This window comes from Bufo gargarizans, chromosome 3, assembly GCF_014858855.1.
Source record: "Bufo gargarizans isolate SCDJY-AF-19 chromosome 3, ASM1485885v1, whole genome shotgun sequence".
Taxonomy (NCBI): Eukaryota; Metazoa; Chordata; class Amphibia; order Anura; family Bufonidae; genus Bufo; species Bufo gargarizans.
In genome coordinates, this window is record NC_058082.1 from 198,189,211 (window position 1) to 198,210,827 (window position 21,617).

The window sequence follows — 21,617 nt, forward strand, 5'->3', positions numbered from 1 at the left end:
TAGGTGAAAGGAATCCGTGTTCTTTTTAATGTCAAAAACAAATTCTGCATTTTGCTGAAGTTTTGTTTCTCTGTTAGGAAATAGCTCTGATTGCTGTCAAACTAATTGCTGTTAAGTTTCTATTCTCTGTAACCCTGAATTTTATCTCTTTGGCACTACTCCCGGACAATATTCCTAATATGGAAGTTCCGTTTTTGTTTCTCTTTTACTGTCTGTAGAATAGAGCGTGTTAATATGATAGGTTGAATACATAACTTACGATGATATGCTAATAAAGGGGGTAAAGCCCCCTCTATATAATCTGTGTGCATTAAAAATAAACCTCAGAGTGTTCATTCAGTCCATCACTGTTGTGTCTTTTATTACCTACTGAGTGAAGCGCTCTCCTGACGTCAGAAAAGGACTCAAACCAAGCCGATACTAGAAGTTTGGTGCCAGGGGTACCAAGTGGGACGTTGAGATTCCTATCAGTTTGGGGGCTCGTGTCCGGGGTCGAGAAGGTCATCGGGTTTGGTAAGAAAGGCATCTGTTATTGTCCTCTGGCCTATCCGACGACCACGTCTCGATCTAGTAAGTAGAACCTACAACTTCTAGTATAATTACTGTATCAGGGATACAGGGAACAGACTCCGGGAGTCTGGGGGAGTGACCCGGGGACTCCGGGAGTCCGCCGTGAGGATCACTCAGAGAAAATATAGTGCGCACTAGATAATATTGTCTCAGGGAGACAAGGATGGAGCTTGGTTTGACTCTTTTAAAGCTGTTTTAAAGTATAAGAATATTAGAGTTGATATAAGGATACTGATGTCCGGGTGGTAAGTGTACGGACTGAAGTTCACTATTTGCATAGAGTTTTAAGGACGTTGCATTGTTGTTTTACTGTGTTGCGGAGGTCTGCAATACGCCCCACCCCCGGCTAGGAGCAATCCATTAACCCGGGGATAGGTGAACACAAGTGGCAGACCAAAGCAACAAATTATATGTTTGATGAAACTCTCTGATATTTTGTGATCAGACCTGAGTCCTTTGCCTAGTTGACAGGAATAATTTGTCGAATCCTTAACGCTTCAGTACAGCCAGTCCTAGGAAAGTAGCATCATTAAAATATCAGACGGAATGGGGTCACAAGAGTCTAAAACAAATTATCCCAAACCTGAGACGGGAGAAACATGCAAAGTTTATGTTGCACGGTGTAGTCCCATAAATTACTTCCTAGTTAACCCATGGGTGGATAATTTAGCTGGATGTACTGAGTTCATGCAAGCTGCTAGCCCCTTTTCCCAGGGACGGCGATAATAGCCCGTACTACATGGACATGATAAAGGGTCTTTGTCTGGGAGACAAAGAAGCATGGCCACATTTTGACCATGACCCGTCCTAGCATATGGATTACATGATACAAAGGGGTAGGGAATCCTGCAGAGTAAGTGATGTTATATGTGTAATATTATTATAGAAAAAAATAAAAATAATTGTTCAATAATTTTCTTTCCCCAGCAGTGTAATGTGAGAATCCAAGAATTATTATATATGTACAACATTAACTAAGAACACCTGGCATATAAAATGATTTGGGTTTAACAAAATGACTGTATGATTAAAACATGTTTATTGTCTTCTTATAAGAGTTGATTAATCACAGAGTGAAGATCAGAAAACATTGGAAAACAGCACAACAGCGAGATATACTATTAGCAATTCTGGGTGTGGTGTGGCTATCTGTTTCCAGGAAAGCTGTGTTTGTCTGTGCTGCAAGTTTTGGGATGAAACAAAGACAATTGTGTGATTAGGTTGGAAGACAAATGATTCAGTGGTATGTGAATGGGTGTGGCTCTGAGTTGTAGTGGAGTTGAAAGTGTGAAAGAGCCCTAATGGATGCTTTTAGAAGAGCTGTATATGAATGTGTATGGAGTACGATATCTGTTTTCATATAATATGCGCATTGAGAATTTTATTTTATTTTTCTTGGAAGTTTTTGGTTTTTATTGGTGCCAACAGCATTGATCAAGCTGTACATTTTTTTATTATTGAAGTCAAAGAAAAGTTTTTATGGGCCTTTTGTGTGTTTATGTCTGTATTGTCAGATCTGTTTGTTTCAATGTTTGAAGTTATGTGTTACATGTTAAGTGTTGTGCTGGACATCAGAGCTCTGTCCTCATGGGCAGCTGGGAATCTAATGACAGAGTAGGAGGACCGCAGTGTCCGACTAAAAGGGGTGGACTTAGATGACTGAGAGTAGGATTCATGGTAGATAGCAGTGCAACCTCAAGTGTGTTAAGTAAAGATTTGTTCATTAAGCTTGACTTACAAGTGTCAGCCAAAAATCTGGGCATAAGAGTACACTCAGGTCTCATTCCAATCTCTACACCAGTGCCACTGATTCTTGCAAACATACAGAACCACCCAGAACTTAACAACATTAATCCTGCATTATGGTCTTCACATGAATATGACACAGGATTTATAGATTGCACACCTTACAAAGCTACTGTAAAACCAGGTGTCATTTCAGTGTTCCAGAAACAGTACCTACTGCTAAAAGAGAAACTCGATGGACTTAGGCCAATGATAAAAGAATTCCTACAAAAAGGGAATCCTGGAAGAGGTGATTTCACCCTACAGCATGCCTGTAAATCCAGTGACAAAGGCAGATGGTGCTACCCACTTTGTACAAGATTTAAGGGCCATCAACAACATCATTGTGCCTAATAGCCCCTATTGCACCTGACATCACTCAATTACTATCTGCCATTCCAGCAGACGCTGTTTGGTTCAGTGTGATAGATCTGAAAAATGCATTTATTTCTGTCCCAGTTGACAAGAGGACCAGACTAATTTTTGCTTTTTCCTTTGACAGACGTCAACTGACCTGGGGCAGACCCCAGGGATATGCTGATTCACCTGTAGTGTACAGCATAGTCCTCCAAGCCACGTTAAAACCATGGCACCCCCCCCAAGGTTCCGTGTTGTTGCAATACGTGGATGATTTACTGTTGTGCAGTATGTCAGTGGAGGCCAACATTGAGGATGGTATAACACTGTTACAATGGTTGTTTGAATGTGGACACAAAGTGTCATTAGGGAAAATGCAATGGTGTAAACAGCAAGTCGAATACTTGGGGTTTGTCCTCACAAAGGGGGAAAGGAGGATCAGTCCAGGGAGAGTTCAGTCTGTAGCGGGCCTGGTCACCCCGCTCTCCAAGAAGGAAATGCTATCCTTCCTTGGAATGATAAACTACTGCAGACAATGGATCCCAAACTGTTCCTACTATGACAATATCTTGAGGCAACACTACAGGACAAACCTGATTTAATAAAATGGTCTTCAGAAATGTACAATGCATTTGATTATCTGAAATGTTCATTAATGTCAAGTCCAGGATTGGGCCTCCCTGACTACAAACTGCCCTTCCACATGTTTGCACGACAAAATTGTAAAACCATGGCGGGTGTACTGACACAAGAACACGGAGGCAAGTTGCGTCCTTGTGTATTTTTCTCAAAGGTAATGCCCACCCCTGTTCAAGGGATGCCGGCATGTCTGTGTTCTCTTGCAGCCTGTGCTATGATGGTAGAGTTGGCAACTCCTTTCACAATGTGACATTACACCATTTTTGCACACTGCACATAATGTTGTAGGCCTACTCAAGGACATCCACACTCAACACAGCAGGCAGCTGAGCTCATTGCACTCACTAGAGCATGTATTCTACATACTGATAGACCCGTCACCATCTATACTGATAGTAGATACGCACATGGGGTAGTGTGGGACCATGGTATGATTTGACAGGAGAGGATTCACGGCAGCAGATGGTAAGGATCATGTCTCACAGGGCAATGCGCTGGCAGATAAGGTGGCGAAACGAGTGGCCAAATGCAACCCCACAGGTCCGTGTAACCATTGGGAGATGCCATGTCCGGCACATCCAACCCCTGAGATGTCGCAAATGCTTACTAATCTTCAGTGGTATGCCACTGAACAGGAACAGCAAGACTGGTGTTATCCAGTATTGCAGAAAAATCCTAAGACAGGATTAGTCTGCAAAGAGGGGGTAGGATATAACAGCATTGAGAATCCTTACAGATACTTATAGGAAGGCCTTTCCCCACCCGCCCAGGTACCAGGTACTTAATAAAACTGAGAAAAAAGTTGCTTGTAAGTCCCCCTCTCTTCCACAGGAACCCACCCACCCATACAGGGTGGGGGATGAGGTAGTGATCAAAACTGAAGAAAGGAAAATCCCAAGGTGACTTCGCATATGGCCCACCCACTACCGTGGTCGCAGTAACCAGAACAGCCGTGCTGACTGAACAATCTTCAACTTGGATCCACGCCACCCGAGTGAAGCTTGTGAGAGCAAGAGAGGAGGCAGGAACGGAGGCAGACAGCCTTGGCCTTGAAGAAGGACAAGAGGTACTAACGGGGGCAGACAGCCCTGACCTCCAACCAGGCCCAGAGGTACTAACGGGGGCAGACGGCCCTGACCTCCAACATGATGAGCTCCTCACTCTTTTCTGGAAAATGGTTGAATGTACTGACTAAGATTGCTTCAATAATCTTGTTGATTTTACCAATTAGCAGTATGGGAGAAGTAGCCGCAACTAGCAAGGGCGGCGTCATCACCTTTTGGTATAATTCATCTAACCCTCACGTAGCTACCTACACCTTTTGTCTTTGTGATATATTGAAAACATGTTCATATTATAACTACTGTTCCAACAACTATGTAGAAGGACAGGCCTATATATGTGTAACAGACTCATACTGGGGAAAAGGTTGTGCATATTGAGGATCAGTGGGATGGAATACAGGGACTGAATGGGGATATAAACCAGAAAGCGTCCTCAAAAGGAGGGATACAAATTCTAAGTCCCTTTTGACTAGAATGACACTCCTTGAGAGAGGGACGTGTTATGTGGACACCTCCTCATTGAATTATTGCAAAAAAAAAGGTCAGCGGAAATGAAAATTGTATTGACAATAGAAAATCGTGGTAAATATGATGAAGGAGATTATGTATTGGGATGGTACTTCCATAAAATGTGGGGGACTTCCCGGGTAACACAAATGTTCAAACTTAGAGATATGTATAAGTCTAAGGAATACCAACCCATCACAGGTGTCCCCAAAAACCCACTAGCCCCACATATAGTTTCTTTAAAAAACCTAAAGGCCATATCTGATCCCACATATGAGGATACTTTGGCCATGGGGACGGGTTTTTCTGATGTTAATTTGTGGCTGGAGTGGATGAAGTATAGTGCAGCCTCTGTGAATAAAAGTAACTGTTACATATGCGGTGCTGCCAAGCCACACCTAGGTACCGTACCCCTAGTGTTGCCAGAAAGTGTTGAAGAATGTTTTTTGACTCTTTTTGTTAATATGTCTTATAACCACAGTGCATGTACAGAATGGAAATCAAAATACCCTCTGTTGTTAAAAAATCCTCGCCCTGGGGCAGGAATCCAGGTATATCCAGGTAACTACACATGTTACAAAGGTAGTACACATGGGAGGAATGTACAGAATTTCACCAAAGGTTATTGTCACAAATACAGCAATCTGAACATATCCCTCACTCAGAACCAAGTATACTCCATAGGAGATGTGTACTGGATCTGTGGAGATGGAAAAATAAGATCCAGACTGGAAGGTGCCTGGAAAGGTGAATGTGCGCCTGCCAAAGTTATAATGAACATGCACATTTTTACTGAATCAGATATTATAGAAAAAGGGGTGCTAAAGATAAACAAAAGAAGCAGCCCCCTTTCAAGTTTTGATCCCCATGTGTATATAGATGCAATAGGTGTTCCAAGAGGGGTCCCAGATGAGTTCAAAGCTAGAGATCAAGTAGCTGCCGGATTTGAATCAATATTTCCCATCATTACTGTGAATAAAAATGCGGATTGGATAAATTACATATACTACAATCAGCAAAGGTTTGTAAACTATACCAGAGATGCATTACAAGGGGTAGCAGAAGAACTACAAGCAGACTCAATCATGACATTTCAGAATCGAATGGTGTTGGATATGATTCTTGCAGAGAAGGGCGGAGTGTGCCGAATACTGACTGATCCAACCTCCTGTTGCACATACATACCAAATAATACTGGCCCCACTGGTAAGGTCACAATAGCTATAAAAAAGCTTGAAGATCTGTCAATAGAACTGAAAAAGAACTCAGGTATAAATAATCCATGGGATCAATACTCTGGGTGGTTCAGAAGTTGGAAACAAGGTCTCATACAACTAGGGATTGTCATACTAATAGTAATTGTAGTAATAGGTGTAGTAGCATTATGTGTTATTCCTTGTGTGAAATGAATGCTAGAAAAAGGGCTCTCTAATGTGTCATTATATCAGACTACTCTACCCCAGGAGGATCGAAGCCCAGATGGGTATAAGAATTACCTAATATCATATAGAGAGAAAAAGGACAAGAAAGGAAAGAACCATGTAGTGTGATACACTAAAGGTTCTAAGAGGGGATTTGAAAGGAATCCGTGTTCTTTTTAATGTCAAAAACAAATTCTGCATTTTGCTGAAGTTTTGTTTCTCTGTTAGGAAATAGCTCTGATTGCTGTCAAACTAATTGCTGTTAAGTTTCTATTCTCTGTAACCCTGAATTTTATCTCTTTGGCACTACTCCCGGACAATATTCCTAATATGGAAGTTCCGTTTTTGTTTCTCTTTTACTGTCTGTAGAATAGAGCGTGTTAATATGATAGGTTGAATACATAACTTACGATGATATGCTAATAAAGGGGGTAAAGCCCCCTCTATATAATCTGTGTGCATTAAAAATAAACCTCAGAGTGTTCATTCAGTCCATCACTGTTGTGTCTTTTATTACCTACTGAGTGAAGCGCTCTCCTGACGTCAGAAAAGGACTCAAACCAAGCCGATACTAGAAGTTTGGTGCCAGGGGTACCAAGTGGGACGTTGAGATTCCTATCAGTAGGCAAGGACCAAAATCGGGCTCCAGAAAAACACCACTCCTGTGAGTGAAAGCTGACATAAAAAGCTACTTTGCTAAGAACCAACCTCTGAGGGGAAAGAAGCATTGAATTACTGCTGCAGGTTGAGGGTCATGAGGGCCATGTTTGGAGTCAGTAAAGGTAATGCATGTATACAGCTTTAGACTTTACTGTCTGTGGTTTAGGTTTTATAGATTTTGCCACCTGCAGCACTTTTGAGACAGACTGGCCATCCAAACTAAGACTGCATCCCGCAGTCGGGCATTGGAGAGAAATACTGAGAGTGATTGCATGCCTTCGATCAGGGAAAATAAAATTTGTGACTATAAGGAGAGAGACTCAGGGTAGATCACCATCATAATTGCCATCTCTGGGGAAAGCCTACTCTGTGAAATATTTCAAAACTGTGCCTGCTACATGTATTTGTAATGTGACCTCAATCTTCTATTCAGTAAAGAGGAGACTTAATTTTACTATAACTAAACAGCCTGGTTATTGGTCTCTATACCATATCTGATCATCATATACCTCCTGTTCTCCTGCTTTGCACCTCACAGCTCATTTAACATTAAGGGCACCCCAGCAACCACCTTGGCAGGAGACCCTGAAAGACCAAGGTGTGTCCTGAGGGGAAGAAGGGTTGCACCCCTCCATTCAGTGCCCATGCAGCCTGGGAAAGCTCTGGAGCAGGATTTAGTCACTGTAAGGACTACAACCACCCTCAATGCTGCAGCCACCACTCCTATCCTCTCCACCTCACACCACCCCTGAGGGCTGGCACATGAGAGATATGTATAAAAAGGGGGGGGGGAATTAGGTGTGTGGACTCTCCCAATCTCCCTCCGAGGTGACCCTGGAAAAGCGTCAATCAATAGGGTGGGAGGGCTGCTGGGGCAAAAATAGAATGAAAAAAAAAGGGGGGGTGGAGCGGGGTGTGGGGGGGTAGGGCTAAGGAACCAAATGTATGCAAGACAATGTGTGGATAATAAAAAGCAATGTAAAAACAAAGGTGTGGATTAAAATCGAAGAACAGAAAATAAAAATAAAATACAAAAAGATATATAAAAAAAATATATGGTATCACTTAAAAAAATGGTATAACTTTAAAAACTGTCACAGTTCATGGTGAATAAATGTACATATAAATACACTTCGGTGTATTTATGAACATTGAGATGTTACTCACTTCACGGAGGGGTTTACTCGGATAAGCATAATGTCCCTTCATCAGGAGTAGTAATACTAGGTAGTGATACTACTCCTGATGAAGGTACATCGTCCCGAAACGCGTTGAGCCAGATTCTATACAAAATAAAGAAATTTGAACAGAAGCTTCCTGACTGTGGCTGCCTTCATCTTTCACCATCTTGAGGCGAACCTGACTGGGGAGTATTGGTTTACCAGCATATTATGCTTATCCGAGTAAACCCCCCCCCCCCCCCCCCCCCTCCCCGTGAAGTGGGTAACATCTCAATGTTCATACTTACACCGAAGTGTATTTATATATACATTTATTCACCACAAACTGTGACGATTTTTAAAGTTATACCATTTTTTTAAGTGATACCATGTATATTTTTTTATATATATTTTTGTTTTTTATTTTCTGTTCTTCGATTTTAATCCACACCTTTGTTTTTACATTGCTTTTTATTATCCACACATTGTCTTGCATACATTTGGTTCCTTAGCCCAACTTCCCACAATACTCTACACTTTGCACACAACACATGGCAAACATAAGCATGACATCATAAAAGAACTAAAACATGAATGCATTATCTTTAGATATAAACACATATGGTATGGTGGGTACTGAGGGTGGATGAACAAATGTTGAGTGAGGTAAAGTCTATCTGCTTTTATTCCCAGAGTAACTGTCTCTGTTGCATGCACACATTGTACCTATTCACCTATGGATTTAGATTTCTATCTTTCCTTGTGTATTTGAAGCACAAATTCACAACAAAACTAAGGAAATTACAAAATACTAAAAAGGGTTGATTGTTGTTGGGGCTACATATTTTTGAAACTGACCTGGGATAAACTCTCCCTGTCGTGTACATTGTACTGTACTTGCGATAGAACATTAGGTAGAGTAAATGACCAAAGATAGATTTCAGGAACCTATCCAGCCGAGGTCACACTTTCCTTTGTTTTACTGAGTTCTGTGTTTTAAAACTGCATGTTTTTTTAACGAGTGGCTTTTATTAGGACAACATGCCGCCTCACTGTCTGTGATTGAAATAATCACAGACCAAAAAAAAGAAACTGTAAAAATTACAGTTTTAACATTTAGTGGCCTTTTCCTAGGTCAGTGACATCATGTTCTTTGGTCATATGGCCTAGACTCAGGAGGACTAAGCTTAGTAAGCTGCAAAACCATGCCAAGTCATTATCCAATGTACAGCACTGTGCTTGGTATGCTGTGAGGAGACCGCAGAGCTCACCGGAGTGCCGTGACCTCTTCAGCTGATTGGCGGGGTGCCAGGAGTCAAAATTCAACAGATCAGATATTGATGACCTATCCTAAGAATAGGACATCCATATTGACCTGCCAGGAAAACCTCTTCAATCTCTTAGTACATTATGAAGTGTGGAGGGAAGCCCATGTGAACATAGAGAGAGAACAGGCCGAACTGGATGGACAAATGTCTTTTTTCTGCCTTATATACTACGTTACTATGTTACTATGTTACTATGAACATACCAACTCCATACAGTTGTGATGATAGATCTGCCCCAATAGACCAGTTTCAGGTGGCTTAAATGTCACTGTATTTTGGCGCAAGCATTAAGGCTTTAATCCCCAGACCTCTATGGTGATTTGTGTTTGAGTCAGTAGAATCATGGGAGGTAATATGATAGCTAAAATTACGCCCAATAGCAACAACAACTGTATATGATCTGCAATACCAAAAACAGCCCACAGACAAGAGTGCCACCATTTCCGGAAATAAGCAGCCATGATTTTGGATGCTGTGTATAACATTTGGTCAGTTTTTGTAGCTTTATACTATCAAGTAAAGAAAACAGCACGGCACACCAACAAATTATAACTTACAATTTATTTTGAGGAGTCATATGTTTTTTCTAGTCAGTCTTTATCCACAAATTCTTACTTGTAGGCATTGTTGAATAAGCATCTACATTGCATATCTTATGTGGCCGTATATCATTTGAACCGGTTAATGCAATAGCTGACAAGGAAACCCTTTTCTGCCATAAATGCAAATGCATTGTAAGATTTAAAGTTATATTCAAATGAAATACGTAGGAATTTTGCATTCTGTGCACTTTATTCTTTCTGTTGTTCCTTCCTTTGAAGCATCAGTTTAATGCCTAGTTTTTTATAAGCAGCCATTTCATCTGCCTAAATAATTCTCCCTTTTGGCTAAAAAGCTATCATAGGTTATATTTCACCTACTTTTGTGGCCTTTCATATAATACCTTAGCTACTGCTGACAAATGTGCCATAAAACACAAGTTGTGTATTTTTACAGAAATAATGGAAATATAAAAAAATATTAAAATGTTTAGGTTTTAAAGTGAAGTTCTGTTCTCTTATCATAGAACACATTATAATGGTGCTGCTTGTCACATATATTGTTGACACTACTATGTATAGATTGTCTTATGTCTTTTATGATGCTAAATCTGGGCAGTAGAGGGCAGAAATTAAGACGACATAGATTTACCTATAGTCCTCACTGAATCTTGTAATACATGGAAAGAGAGATAATCTGCCTTCCTGAAATTTAGCATAATTAGCACTTTAAGTCTGATGCTCTACTGCTACTACGAAACTGAGTTTCGGCTTTAAAGGGGTTCTTCAGGCTACATATATTGATGACCTATCCTCAGGATACATTATTAGTAGTGTTGAGCCAATTGAAGTCCAAGAAAATTCGATTTGCCACAAAGCTGAATTTTCTCGTGCTTCATGGTAGCAAATCGATTTTCCCTGAAACTGTGTCAAAAAACAAATAAAAAACATACTTACTTCATGCATTTGCTTGAGACAGGTCGACCGCCATCATCTTGATTGAAGATGTTGCACAAAATCCCGTGCCTGGTGATGTATGACACGGGCCGTGGGAGATTTCACACCAGATCTTCAATCAAGATGCCGGCCAGTCGCGAGCTAATGGATGAGGTAAGTATGATTTAATTACATTTTTTAAAATTTTACACTAAGTTATTACTATTAGAAGCCACTATCAGCTATGAACGTGGCATCTTTGCAAAATTTGGCGAAGCTGGCGAAACTAATTTTTGAATACTCCATTCATTTAGTGGTTTAGTGGGAAATAAAGGTACCCATTTATCAATCATTTAGTTAGGAAGAAAACCTTCCATGACGTATTTATTCAACAATTCTTTAAGCAGAGACTGTATACCCGCCACAGAATCCCCAGTTAATCTCTCATACACACCAACGTCCCCTAACTGTGTAAGGGATTCCTGTACATAGTATTCTCTGGTCATAAGGATCACAATAACCCCCTTGTCCGCTGGTTTCACCACAATATCACTGTGTGAACGAATCCATTCTAGAGCAGCTTTCTCCTTCTTAAAAGGAACCATACTATAAAGAATAGGTTGGTGAGAAGTCGTTATATAGAAGAGAGAGAGGGAATTGTTCCTTTTGCAAACAGAACCTTCAAGGAAAGACTCTAGATTTTGGGGGCATACACAATAAAGTGACACAGTTGATAACGTGTAGAAGTACATATGTAGTTTACATCATTTTGTGCCGTTGTGGGCATTTTTACAAAGGGAAGACAATTAGGTGTATGTACGAGAGATTTAGAGAGCATGTTAACTCAGTTAGGACAGATAAAGGATGCCAGAGACTTATTGAACATGTAAGGGAAAAACATGGAAGTGACACCAGATCCCTTAGTTTTGCGGGCATCGAACTGGTACCGAATCCACCACAAGGGGGCGATAGACATCGCCTCCTGTTGCAAAAAGAGGCTAGATGGATTATACGCTCAAGAGCGATGGGTCCCCTGGGTCTCAATGACAAGAATAACCAACACTTGTTTCCCTTTAACTTACTGTATCAGTGATCTAGTATCACCATTAGCGCAACCAATTCATAGATACATAGATCAAATTTTAATCACAAATTACAACTCCATCAATCATGACTTTTGCAAAATCAATAATTTTATTAGTACTTTCAGAGTTATAACCATTTCTGGCCTAACAGACATTAAGGAACATTTAAAATATCACTCAGACATCAGATGTGTGGCAGTTACAATTCATATAAGTAAAGTGCAAGTGCAAACATATATATGAGGAAAGATACAGTCAGTGCCTATCAGAAGTATTATCTAGTACACAATGTATGATCACAGAGTCCAACTATAGACCCTGGATTGTACAGACATTATCTCACACACTGCTTCACTCGATTATAATACAAGAAGCAAGGAACTAAGCATACTGACCCAAGTATCTGTCACAACACCGTCGGACTGTGCCCCGACGTGCGTTTCGCCGTCAGCTTTTTCAAGGGGTAATTATTCTTTGAAAAAGCTGACGGCGAAACGCCCGTCGGGGCACAGTCTGACTCTGTGATCATACGTTGGACTCTGTGATCATACATTGTGTACTAGATAATACTTCTGATAGGCACTGACTGTATCTTTCCTCATATATATGTTTGCACTTGCACTTTACTTATATCAATTGTAACTGCCACACATCTGATGTCTGAGTGATATTTTAAATGTTCTTAATGTCTGTGAGGCCAGAAATGGTTATAACTCTGAAAGTACTAATAAAATTATTGATTTTGCAAAAGTCATAATTGATGGAGTTGTAATTTGTGATTAAAATTTGATCTATGTATCAATGACAAGAATATCCTAAGTGTATTCATATAGAGAAAAGAGTGTCTCCACCGTTGCCATAAATTGTTCCTGTTTTTAAGTTGTTTTTATAGATGTTTGTATCAACAAGCATCGTGGGTTGACATAGTAACCCTAGCAATGACGCTTTAAAAGAGACATGCTGTGACATGTTGACATCAGCGGCCTGAGGAAGCGTGCAAGCGCGAAATGGCCGTCGTCGCTATTCGACTTTTTGTGGATGTTTGTCCACCTCTGCCCGATTGTACAGAGAATACCGCAATGAAAAAAGGATTCGGAGCTACACAGTGGTGAGTGCCACCTGCTATTTTCTATTATGTATGTTTGGACTTTGTGTATACTGACCAGGCTTGTGTACCACGGACGCTGTTTATGACACGGGGGCTGGATGTGTCAGTTCTACGGTGATTATATACTGTATGTGGACGAAGGGCTTGTGCCGCTCCTTTTTTCTCTATTTACTGATGGGGTCTAAATTCATTTGGAGGTCTGAATTAATTTGGGGGTTAAGTCTGGGGTCTTAATAAATGCATCTGAAGTGTCAATTAATGTGGGCTCTGGTCTAAAGTAATTTTGGAGTGTGGAGTATTTATTTTTTTATTTTGGGCATTTAGACTAAAACTTATTTTGGGGATCTAAATTAATTTAGGGATTGAGTCTGGGGTCTGAATTCATTTAGCGATAACTTGGTCTGAATTAATTTGAAGGGACTGGCTCTAAGGTTTGAATTAATGTTGGGGTCTGAATCTGGCGGTCTGAATTAAGTTAACACACTGAGCCTCGGGCCTAGTATAACTTTAATGGTCTGCATTCTGAATTTATTTGAGGGGTTTGAGCCTGGAATCTAAATTCATTTGGGTGTCTGAGTCTATTGTCTAAATCTTTTTGGGGGTCACTTTTGGGTCTGAATTAATTTGATCTGATTCTGGGATGTGAATGTGGGGGTTTACGTTTGAGATCTACCAAAAATGACAGCCTCAGTTCCCTGCAGGTAGCTGGGAGCACCACAGTGCATTACAGTGCCCCTTCATTAAGACTGGTGGATGTCCTAGCAATATACCATCACTTCATAACATGCGAAAACCACTTCATAGGGGGTTAATTCTGGCTCAGTACTTAAAGCGCTCCTGAGTAAAAAAAAAAAAAAAATGCATAATGGCTGTAATTCTTTTTACAATCATAACTGTGAAGTAACATTTATGTTTTGGCTTCCTTAATGTTTTTATTCAGCCATATTATTCCCTGTTTAAGCTTTACAGCTAGATGCATTTCACTCAGAAGTAGGGGGCGTCTTCCTTCTTCCAGCACTGTACTGCTGTGAGATCCTTCCCCTTCCTTCCCACTATTTTTGTTTTCACAATAGGTGATAGTCAAAGCTTATCTATTTAATCCTTGTAAATCACCTCTGCACAGATCACAGAAAACTCTCCCCTAGAAGTCAATGAGGTCCCCACCAGACCATTGTGTCTATGGCCCACGGGGCTGCCGTAAAGCAGTTTTCTTAATGCTTTTTAAATGCTGTTAAGAACAGCACAGGCAGGATGGTAGCCCCTATAATTATGTTCAGGAAAAAAAAAAATGTACAATCAGAAAATAAAAACAGATTCGAAAAAAAGGAGACGTGCTACTATCTGATTTTAACTGGCAGATACAATTTTTAGTGACCCATTTCCTTTAGTTAATTTGCGGTGTCATTGGGGGCAAGATAGTATCCACAAATGTCAGCAGCCTGTTAGCCATACTAAGAGGATAAGATTTAACTTATTTTAAACTGATTTTAACCAGTGTTAACCTCTAGGATATCACTGCTGGAAGCAGTCTTTAGTAACATAATTATCAATTAATACACTGAATACATACAGATGTGTCCACCAATACCTTTCAACAAATCTTTTTCAAAGACTCCAATCTCACATGATACAAATCCAATACACTATCGTGCTATGGTAGCAAATCCCATGACAAGCTGCAATTCATATCACAACCACTGGGTGGCCATGTAAAGACACATATAGTTTAAACGACCACAGAAAGTTATAAAAAATCATGTTTTAATTTTAAAGCTTGTCATCCTGTGCCACATATCTTAGGATATGTTGAGCCAAGAGGAAAGGAAAGGGCACATCTGTATCTAAACAATTGTTCTCCCTGTCCTCAAGATCCTTAGCAATGGATGGCCAACGAGAGGAGGTGCTCAAAGGGTGAATATGTAAGAATACAAAGTCCCTTGATGAGGTACATAGTTTGCTCACCTCTTGATGTTGTGCAAAGTTGGGCCAATGAGCTTATGAAGTGTGAAGATGGAGGTCGGTGCAGTCGGTGCTATCTGGGTCTTCAAGGAAAGAGGCTGATCAAACAAAGGAGGTGAAGGAGCATGAGAAGAGAGGCATGTTGACTACTTAAGTCCTACTTTTAGGCGATAGCTGGCAGGCGCAAAACCACAACCAGAAGGCAACAGATTATAAAACCATTTAATGGGTACTTTCACAAGGACAACTCATTTTGGGGTACTCAGGACCCCTTTATCAAGTCTAGGGAGTAAAGTATTAGGCTGAAATGAACACCGCTCACGGCTGCAGCAGAACAGAGCTGGCACGTGAAATTCGGCCACAATTGATCATGGCATCCAAAGGTTAAATATAAGTGATTAGAGTCTCCAATCATGGACACTGTCTGCGGGTGTCTGCTATATTAAACAGCAGCCACCTTCCAGCTATAGCAACTGCTCAGCTCCTGAGCGGGTTCCATCTGCTGTACATGTATGGTGAATGTTGGGAAGAGGTTAACCTATGTTTTCAGTGTCTAGCTCAGAATGTTTTACAGTTATAAGAGGGCCAACCTACATTATTTGCTATCCGGCTATAAAGTTGACAGTACATTAGTTATGAAATGCTTAATAAAACCTATATAATCCAAATAAACCTAGAGAAAGCATCTATACTGTAAGTCTTTTCACTACTTTCTTACAAATGGAATAGCAACTGACAGCATGATATACTTTGTGGATCTTTAAGGGAATGGTTTATTTTATTTATGATATTTTGCATTTTTTGTGACCATCAATTGTTATTGCGCTACATTTTGCATGGGAAGCACAGAAGATGCCAGGAAGAAGCTTCATCTATTTGTAATCATCTATGCGGTTTTACTTCAGAGAAAACACAATGATAGAGGTAGACATGTTAGCTGTAGATCAGAGGTGTTTAGCTCACTTTGAAAGCTCTGGCACCCACAATGATCTAGAAAAGAACAGACAAGTCCCCATAGGGAGGAGGCAGGTTGACAGGACAACAGTAGAAGACTCAGCAGAATGTGTGTTTGATTTGATTTGAATTGTAAATGCAATTGTTTCCCATCAAAACATCTATTCTAAAAGTGAATTGCAAAACCAGTCAAGTAAAGATCAAGTAATCACTTACGTGAATACTTATCACATAGATATTAATTCTGTATGTTGTATTTGTAGGCAAGGCTCGCATTAAAGCTGTCATACAATTCATGGTTTGCAATTAATTCTCAAATATATAATAGAATTAAACCAAACAGATTCTCAAAATATTCAGTTGTTGTCCTACATATGAATGTCTTTTATTAAGAATGACTATTCACAGTAGAGGACAAGAGAAAAATACAATTATAAAACAATATAAAAAATGGGTGCAGTCTTTGGCTAAAAGCATAAATTGCGTTGTCAGAATAATTCATTCTAAATGACTAAAAGGATGAATTTACCTGCAGCTTTTTTGGTCATCTGAATGGATCCACAATAAAGAAAACAATAGCACTTCCTTTCTATGTCTGCTTCCAGTTATTTTTATTAATGCTATTCACATCCATAAAACACAGTTTATGTATTAAATATAATTCAATATGCAACCTTAAAGCCACCTCGATGACTGGGCTCCCATATGGGGGAGCTTGACACCTAATCAGGTCAAGGGAACTGACCTTCATGGATTATTTGAAATTACCATCTAAGCCAGTTCATGAAATGTTTGCGTTGCTAGTGCTATCCTAATCAACTGTGATTTTGTAAGGTGTGCCACCTCAGAATGGTGCCTGTCCTAAGTTGCAACTCTTACTTCTTTGTTTAGAGGGTGTGGAAGCACTCTGTCAACCAATACTGGGTTTCTGGGCAATAATTATGTGTTGTCTGAGACATACTCTTTCTCATTACAGAATGCACCAAGTACATAGAATATAAAGTAGAGCTCTTTCTGTGTAACTTGAGCAAAGAAAAGTTGCTTGGCTACCTGACAGGCCTTTGTTGGAGGTCTATTTCTCCTTATGGAGGACAGCAACTATGCATGAGGAATATCGTAAGCCAGTCAGAGCTTCACTGGGTTTCTGGGAAAAATATATGAAAATTAGCATATCTTCAGATATCATCAGATAGGCTTTGGAAAGCTAATTTGAATATCTTTCCCAGAAACCCAGAGGGGTGTTGCCTGACCTACAATACTCTGCACACATACTACGCATACTAGGCACTCATATTGCTCAGGGACCCATCTCTCTCTCTCAGTCTCACTCTCTCTCTCACTCTCTCTCTCTCTCTCTCATAGAGGTTAGAGACACTGGTGCAGTCTACAAAGGTGTCAGGCAAAATCGTATTTAGGGGCTGGCTGAGGTTTTGGCTGGCAGAGTACATGCTATACGGCAAATAGTCCGAGGTCAGTTCAAGCAATGTAGGGTCAGAATTGAGTAAATAGGCAGAAAGTAGGACAACAGAACATATACCTTTGCAGTATACTAGCACACTAGGAAACCTATTGCTCAGGCAGCCTCTCACAGGTGATGTCCTAAAAAACCCAAGATTGCCAGCCTAAGTGGAGAGAAAGTGTGGAAGAAGACAGAGGGAGGTGGGTCCGGACTGCCAGGCAAGGTGACCAGAACAGCAGCTGCCTGAGCTCCTGCTGTAACACTGCTTCTGATAACAAAAGGCATTTTTGTTGGCTGTCTCATGAATAGGGTTTTCATGACCAACTAGACACACAAACCATAGAACATCTTGCCTAATACCAAGTGTCTGCAGTAAGGGTGGAAAGCTGGCAGGCAATTGCTGAGTGATAAAGTATAATTCACTCTTTTTTCAGTATGAAAAATCAATCTGGCCTTGGAATTACTTTCATATGTATCAATCTACAAACCGGATTCCCAAAAAGTTGGGACACTAAACAAATTGTGAATAAAAACTGAATGCAATGATGTGGAGTTGGTAAATGTCAATATTTTATTTGTAATAGAATGTAGATGACAGATCAAACGTTTAATCCGAGTAAATGTATCATTTTAAAGGAAAAATACGTTGATTTAAATTTTTTTACGGTGTCAACAAATCCCAAAAAAGTTGGGACAAGTAGCAATAAGAGGCTGGAAAAAGTAAATTTGAGCATAACGAAGAGCTGGAGGACCAATTAATACTAATTAGGTCAATTGGCAACATGATTGGGTATAAAAAGAGCTTCTCAGAGTGGCAGTGTCTCTCAGAAGCCAAGATGGGTAGAGGATCACCAATTCCCACAATGTTATGCAGATAAGATAGTGGAGCAATATCAGAAAGGTGTTACCCAGCGAAAAATTGCAAAGACTTTGCATCTATCATCATCAACTGTGCATAACATCATCCGAAGATTCAGAGAATCTGGAACAATCTCTGTGCGTAAGGGTCAAGGCCGTAAAACCATACTGGATGCCCGTGATCTCCGGGCCCTTAAACGACACTGCACTACAAACAGGAATGCTACTGTAAAGGAAATCACAGAATGGGCTCCGGAATACTTCCAGAAACCATTGACAGTGAACACAATCCACCGTGCCATCCGCCGTTGCCAGCTGAAACTCTACAGTGCAAAGAAGAAGCCATTTCTAAGCAAGATCCACAAGCTCAGGCGTTTTCACTGGGCCAGGGATCATTTAAAATGGAGTGTGGCGAGTCACGATTCGAAGTTCTTTTTGGAAATCTGGGACGCCATGTCATCCGGACCAAAGAGGACAAGGACAACCCAAGTTGTTATCAACGCTCAGTTCAGAAGCCTGCATCTCTGCTGGTATGGGGTTGCATGAGTGTGTGTGGCATGGGCAGCTTGCATGTCTGGAAAGGCACCATCAATGCAGAAAAATATATTCAGGTTCTAGAACAACATATGCTCCCATCCAGACGTCATCTCTTTCAGGGAAGACCCTGCATTTTTCAACAAGATAATGCCAGACCACATTCTGCATCAATCACAACATCATGGCTGCGTAGGAGAAGGATCTGGGTACTGAAATGGCCAGTCTGAAGTCCAGATCTTTCACCTATAGAGAACATTTGGCGCATCATAAGGAGGAAGGTGCAACAAAGAAGGCCCAAGACGATTGAACAGTTAGAGGCCTGTATTAGACAAGAATGGGAGAGCATTCCGATTTCTAAACTTGAGAAACTGGTCTCCTCGGTCCCCAGACGTCTGTTGAGTGTTGTAAGAAGAAGGGGAGATGCCACACAGTGGTGAAAATGGCCTTGTCCCAACTTTTGGGGGATTTGTTGACACCATGAAATTCTGATTCAACATATTTTTCCCTTAACCACTTCAGCCCCGCTAGGTGAAACCCCCTTCATGACCAGAGCACTTTTTACACTTCGGCACTACACTACTTTCACCGTTTATCGCTCAGTCATGCAACTTACCATACAAATGAATTTTACCTCCTTTTCTTCTCACTAATAGAGCTTTCATTTGGTGGTATTTCATTGCTGCTGGCATTTTTACTTTTTTTGTTATTAATCAAAATGTAACGATTTTTTTGCAAAAAAATGACATTTTTCACTTTCAGCTGTAAAATTTTGCAAAAAAAACGACATCCATATATAAATTTTTGGCCAAATTTATTGTTCTACATGTCTTTGATAAAAAAAAAATGTTTGGGCAAAAAAAAAATGGTTTGGGTAAAAGTTATAGCATTTACAAACTATGGTACAAAAATGTGAATTTCCGCTTTTTGAAACAGCTCTGACTTTCTGAGCACCTGTCATGATTCCTGAGGTTCTACAATGCCCAAACAGTAGAAAACCCCCACAAATGACCCCATTTCGGAAAGTAGACACCCTAAGGTATTCGCTGATGGGCATAGTGAGTTCATAGAACTTTTTATTTTTTGTCACAAGTTAGCGGAAAATGATGATGATTATTTATTTTTTTTTTTTCTTACAAAGTCTCATATTCCACTAACTTGCGACAAAAAATAAAAAATTCTAGGAACTCGCCATGCCCCTCACGGAATACCTTGGGGTGTCTTCTTTCCAAAATGGGGTCACTTGTGGGGTAGTTATACTGCCCTGGCAATTTAGGGGCCCAAATGTGTGAGAAGAACTTTGCAATCAAAATGTGTAAAAAATGACCGGTGAAATCCAAAAGGTGCACTTTGGAATATGTGCCCCTTTGCCCACCTTGGCAGCAAAAGAGTGTGACACATCTGGTATCGCCGTACTCAGGAGAAGTTGGGGAATGTGTTTTGGGGTGTCATTTTACATATACCCATGCTGGGTGAGAAAAATATCTTGGTCAAATGCCAACTTTGTATAAAAAAATGGGAAAAGTTGTCTTTTGCCAAGATATTTCTCTCATCCAGCATGGGTATATGTAAAATAACACCCCAAAACACATTCCCCAACTTCTCCTGAGTACGGCGATACCAGATGTGTCACACTTTTTTGCTGCCAAGGTGGGCAAAGGGGCACATATTCCAAAGTGCACCTTTCAGATTTTGCAGGCCATTTTTTACACATTTTGATTGCAAGGTACTTCTCACACATTTGGGCCCCTAAATTGCCAGGGCAGTATAACTACGCCACAAGTGACCCCATTTTGGAAAGAAGACACCCCAAGGTATTCCGTGAGGGGCATGGCGAGTTCCTAGAATTTTTTATTTTTTGTCACAAGTTAGCGGAAAATGATGATTTTTTTTTTTTCTCTTTTTTCCTTACAAAGTCTCATATTCCACTAACTTGCGACAAAAAATAAAAAATTCTAGGAACTCGCCATGCCCCTCACGGAATACCTTGGGGTGTCTTCTTTCCAAAATGGGGTCACTTGTGGCGTAGTTATACTGCCCTGGCAATTTAGGGGCCCATATGTGTGAGAAGTACTTTGCAATCAAAATCTGTAAAAAATGACCGGTGAAATCCGAAAGGTGCACTTTGGAATATGTGCCCCTTTGCCCACCTTGGCAGCAAAAAAGTGTGACACATCTGGTATCGCCGTACTCAGGAGAAGTTGGGGAATGTGTTTTGGGGTGTCATTTTACATATACCCATGCTGGGTGAGAGAAATATCTTGGTCAAATGCCAACTTTGTATAAAAAAAATGGGAAAAGTTGTCTTTTGCCAAGATATTTCTCTCATCCAGCATGGGTATATGTAAAATGACACCCCAAAACACATTCCCCAACTTCTCCTGAGTACGGCGATACCAGATGTGTCGCACTTTTTTGCTGCCAAGGTGGGCAAAGGGGCACATATTCCAAAGTGCACCTTTCAGATTTTGCAGGCCATTTTTTACACATTTTGATTGCAAGGTACTTCTCACACATTTGGGCCCCTAAATTGCCAGGGCAGTATAACTACGCCACAAGTGACCCCATTTTGGAAAGAAGACACCCCAAGGTATTCCGTGAGGGGCACTGCGAGTTCCTAGAATTTTTTATTTTTTGTCACAAGTTAGCGGAAAATGATGATTTTTTTTTTTTCTCTTTTTTCCTTACAAAGTC

At 40.5% G+C, this 21,617-nt stretch overlaps 1 protein-coding gene across 1 annotated transcript; it reads left to right on the forward strand.

The window, feature by feature from the left end:
* The first annotated feature begins 341 nt into the window (after nucleotides 1-341).
* On the forward strand, nucleotides 342-6,834 carry LOC122933015 (syncytin-A-like). The gene is made up of 2 exons (XM_044287745.1): nucleotides 342-570; nucleotides 4,183-6,834. Exon 2 carries the CDS (start codon nucleotides 4,967-4,969, stop codon nucleotides 6,329-6,331), a length of 1,365 nt encoding a protein of 454 aa, XP_044143680.1. The 5' UTR covers nucleotides 342-570; nucleotides 4,183-4,966; the 3' UTR covers nucleotides 6,332-6,834.
* The last annotated feature ends 14,783 nt before the right edge of the window (nucleotides 6,835-21,617 follow it).

Bases quoted from the DNA above. Each gene is read 5' to 3' on its own strand.
- LOC122933015 (XM_044287745.1), top strand. From the start codon at position 4,967: ATGAAAATTGTATTGACAATAGAAAATCGTGGTAAATATGATGAAGGA.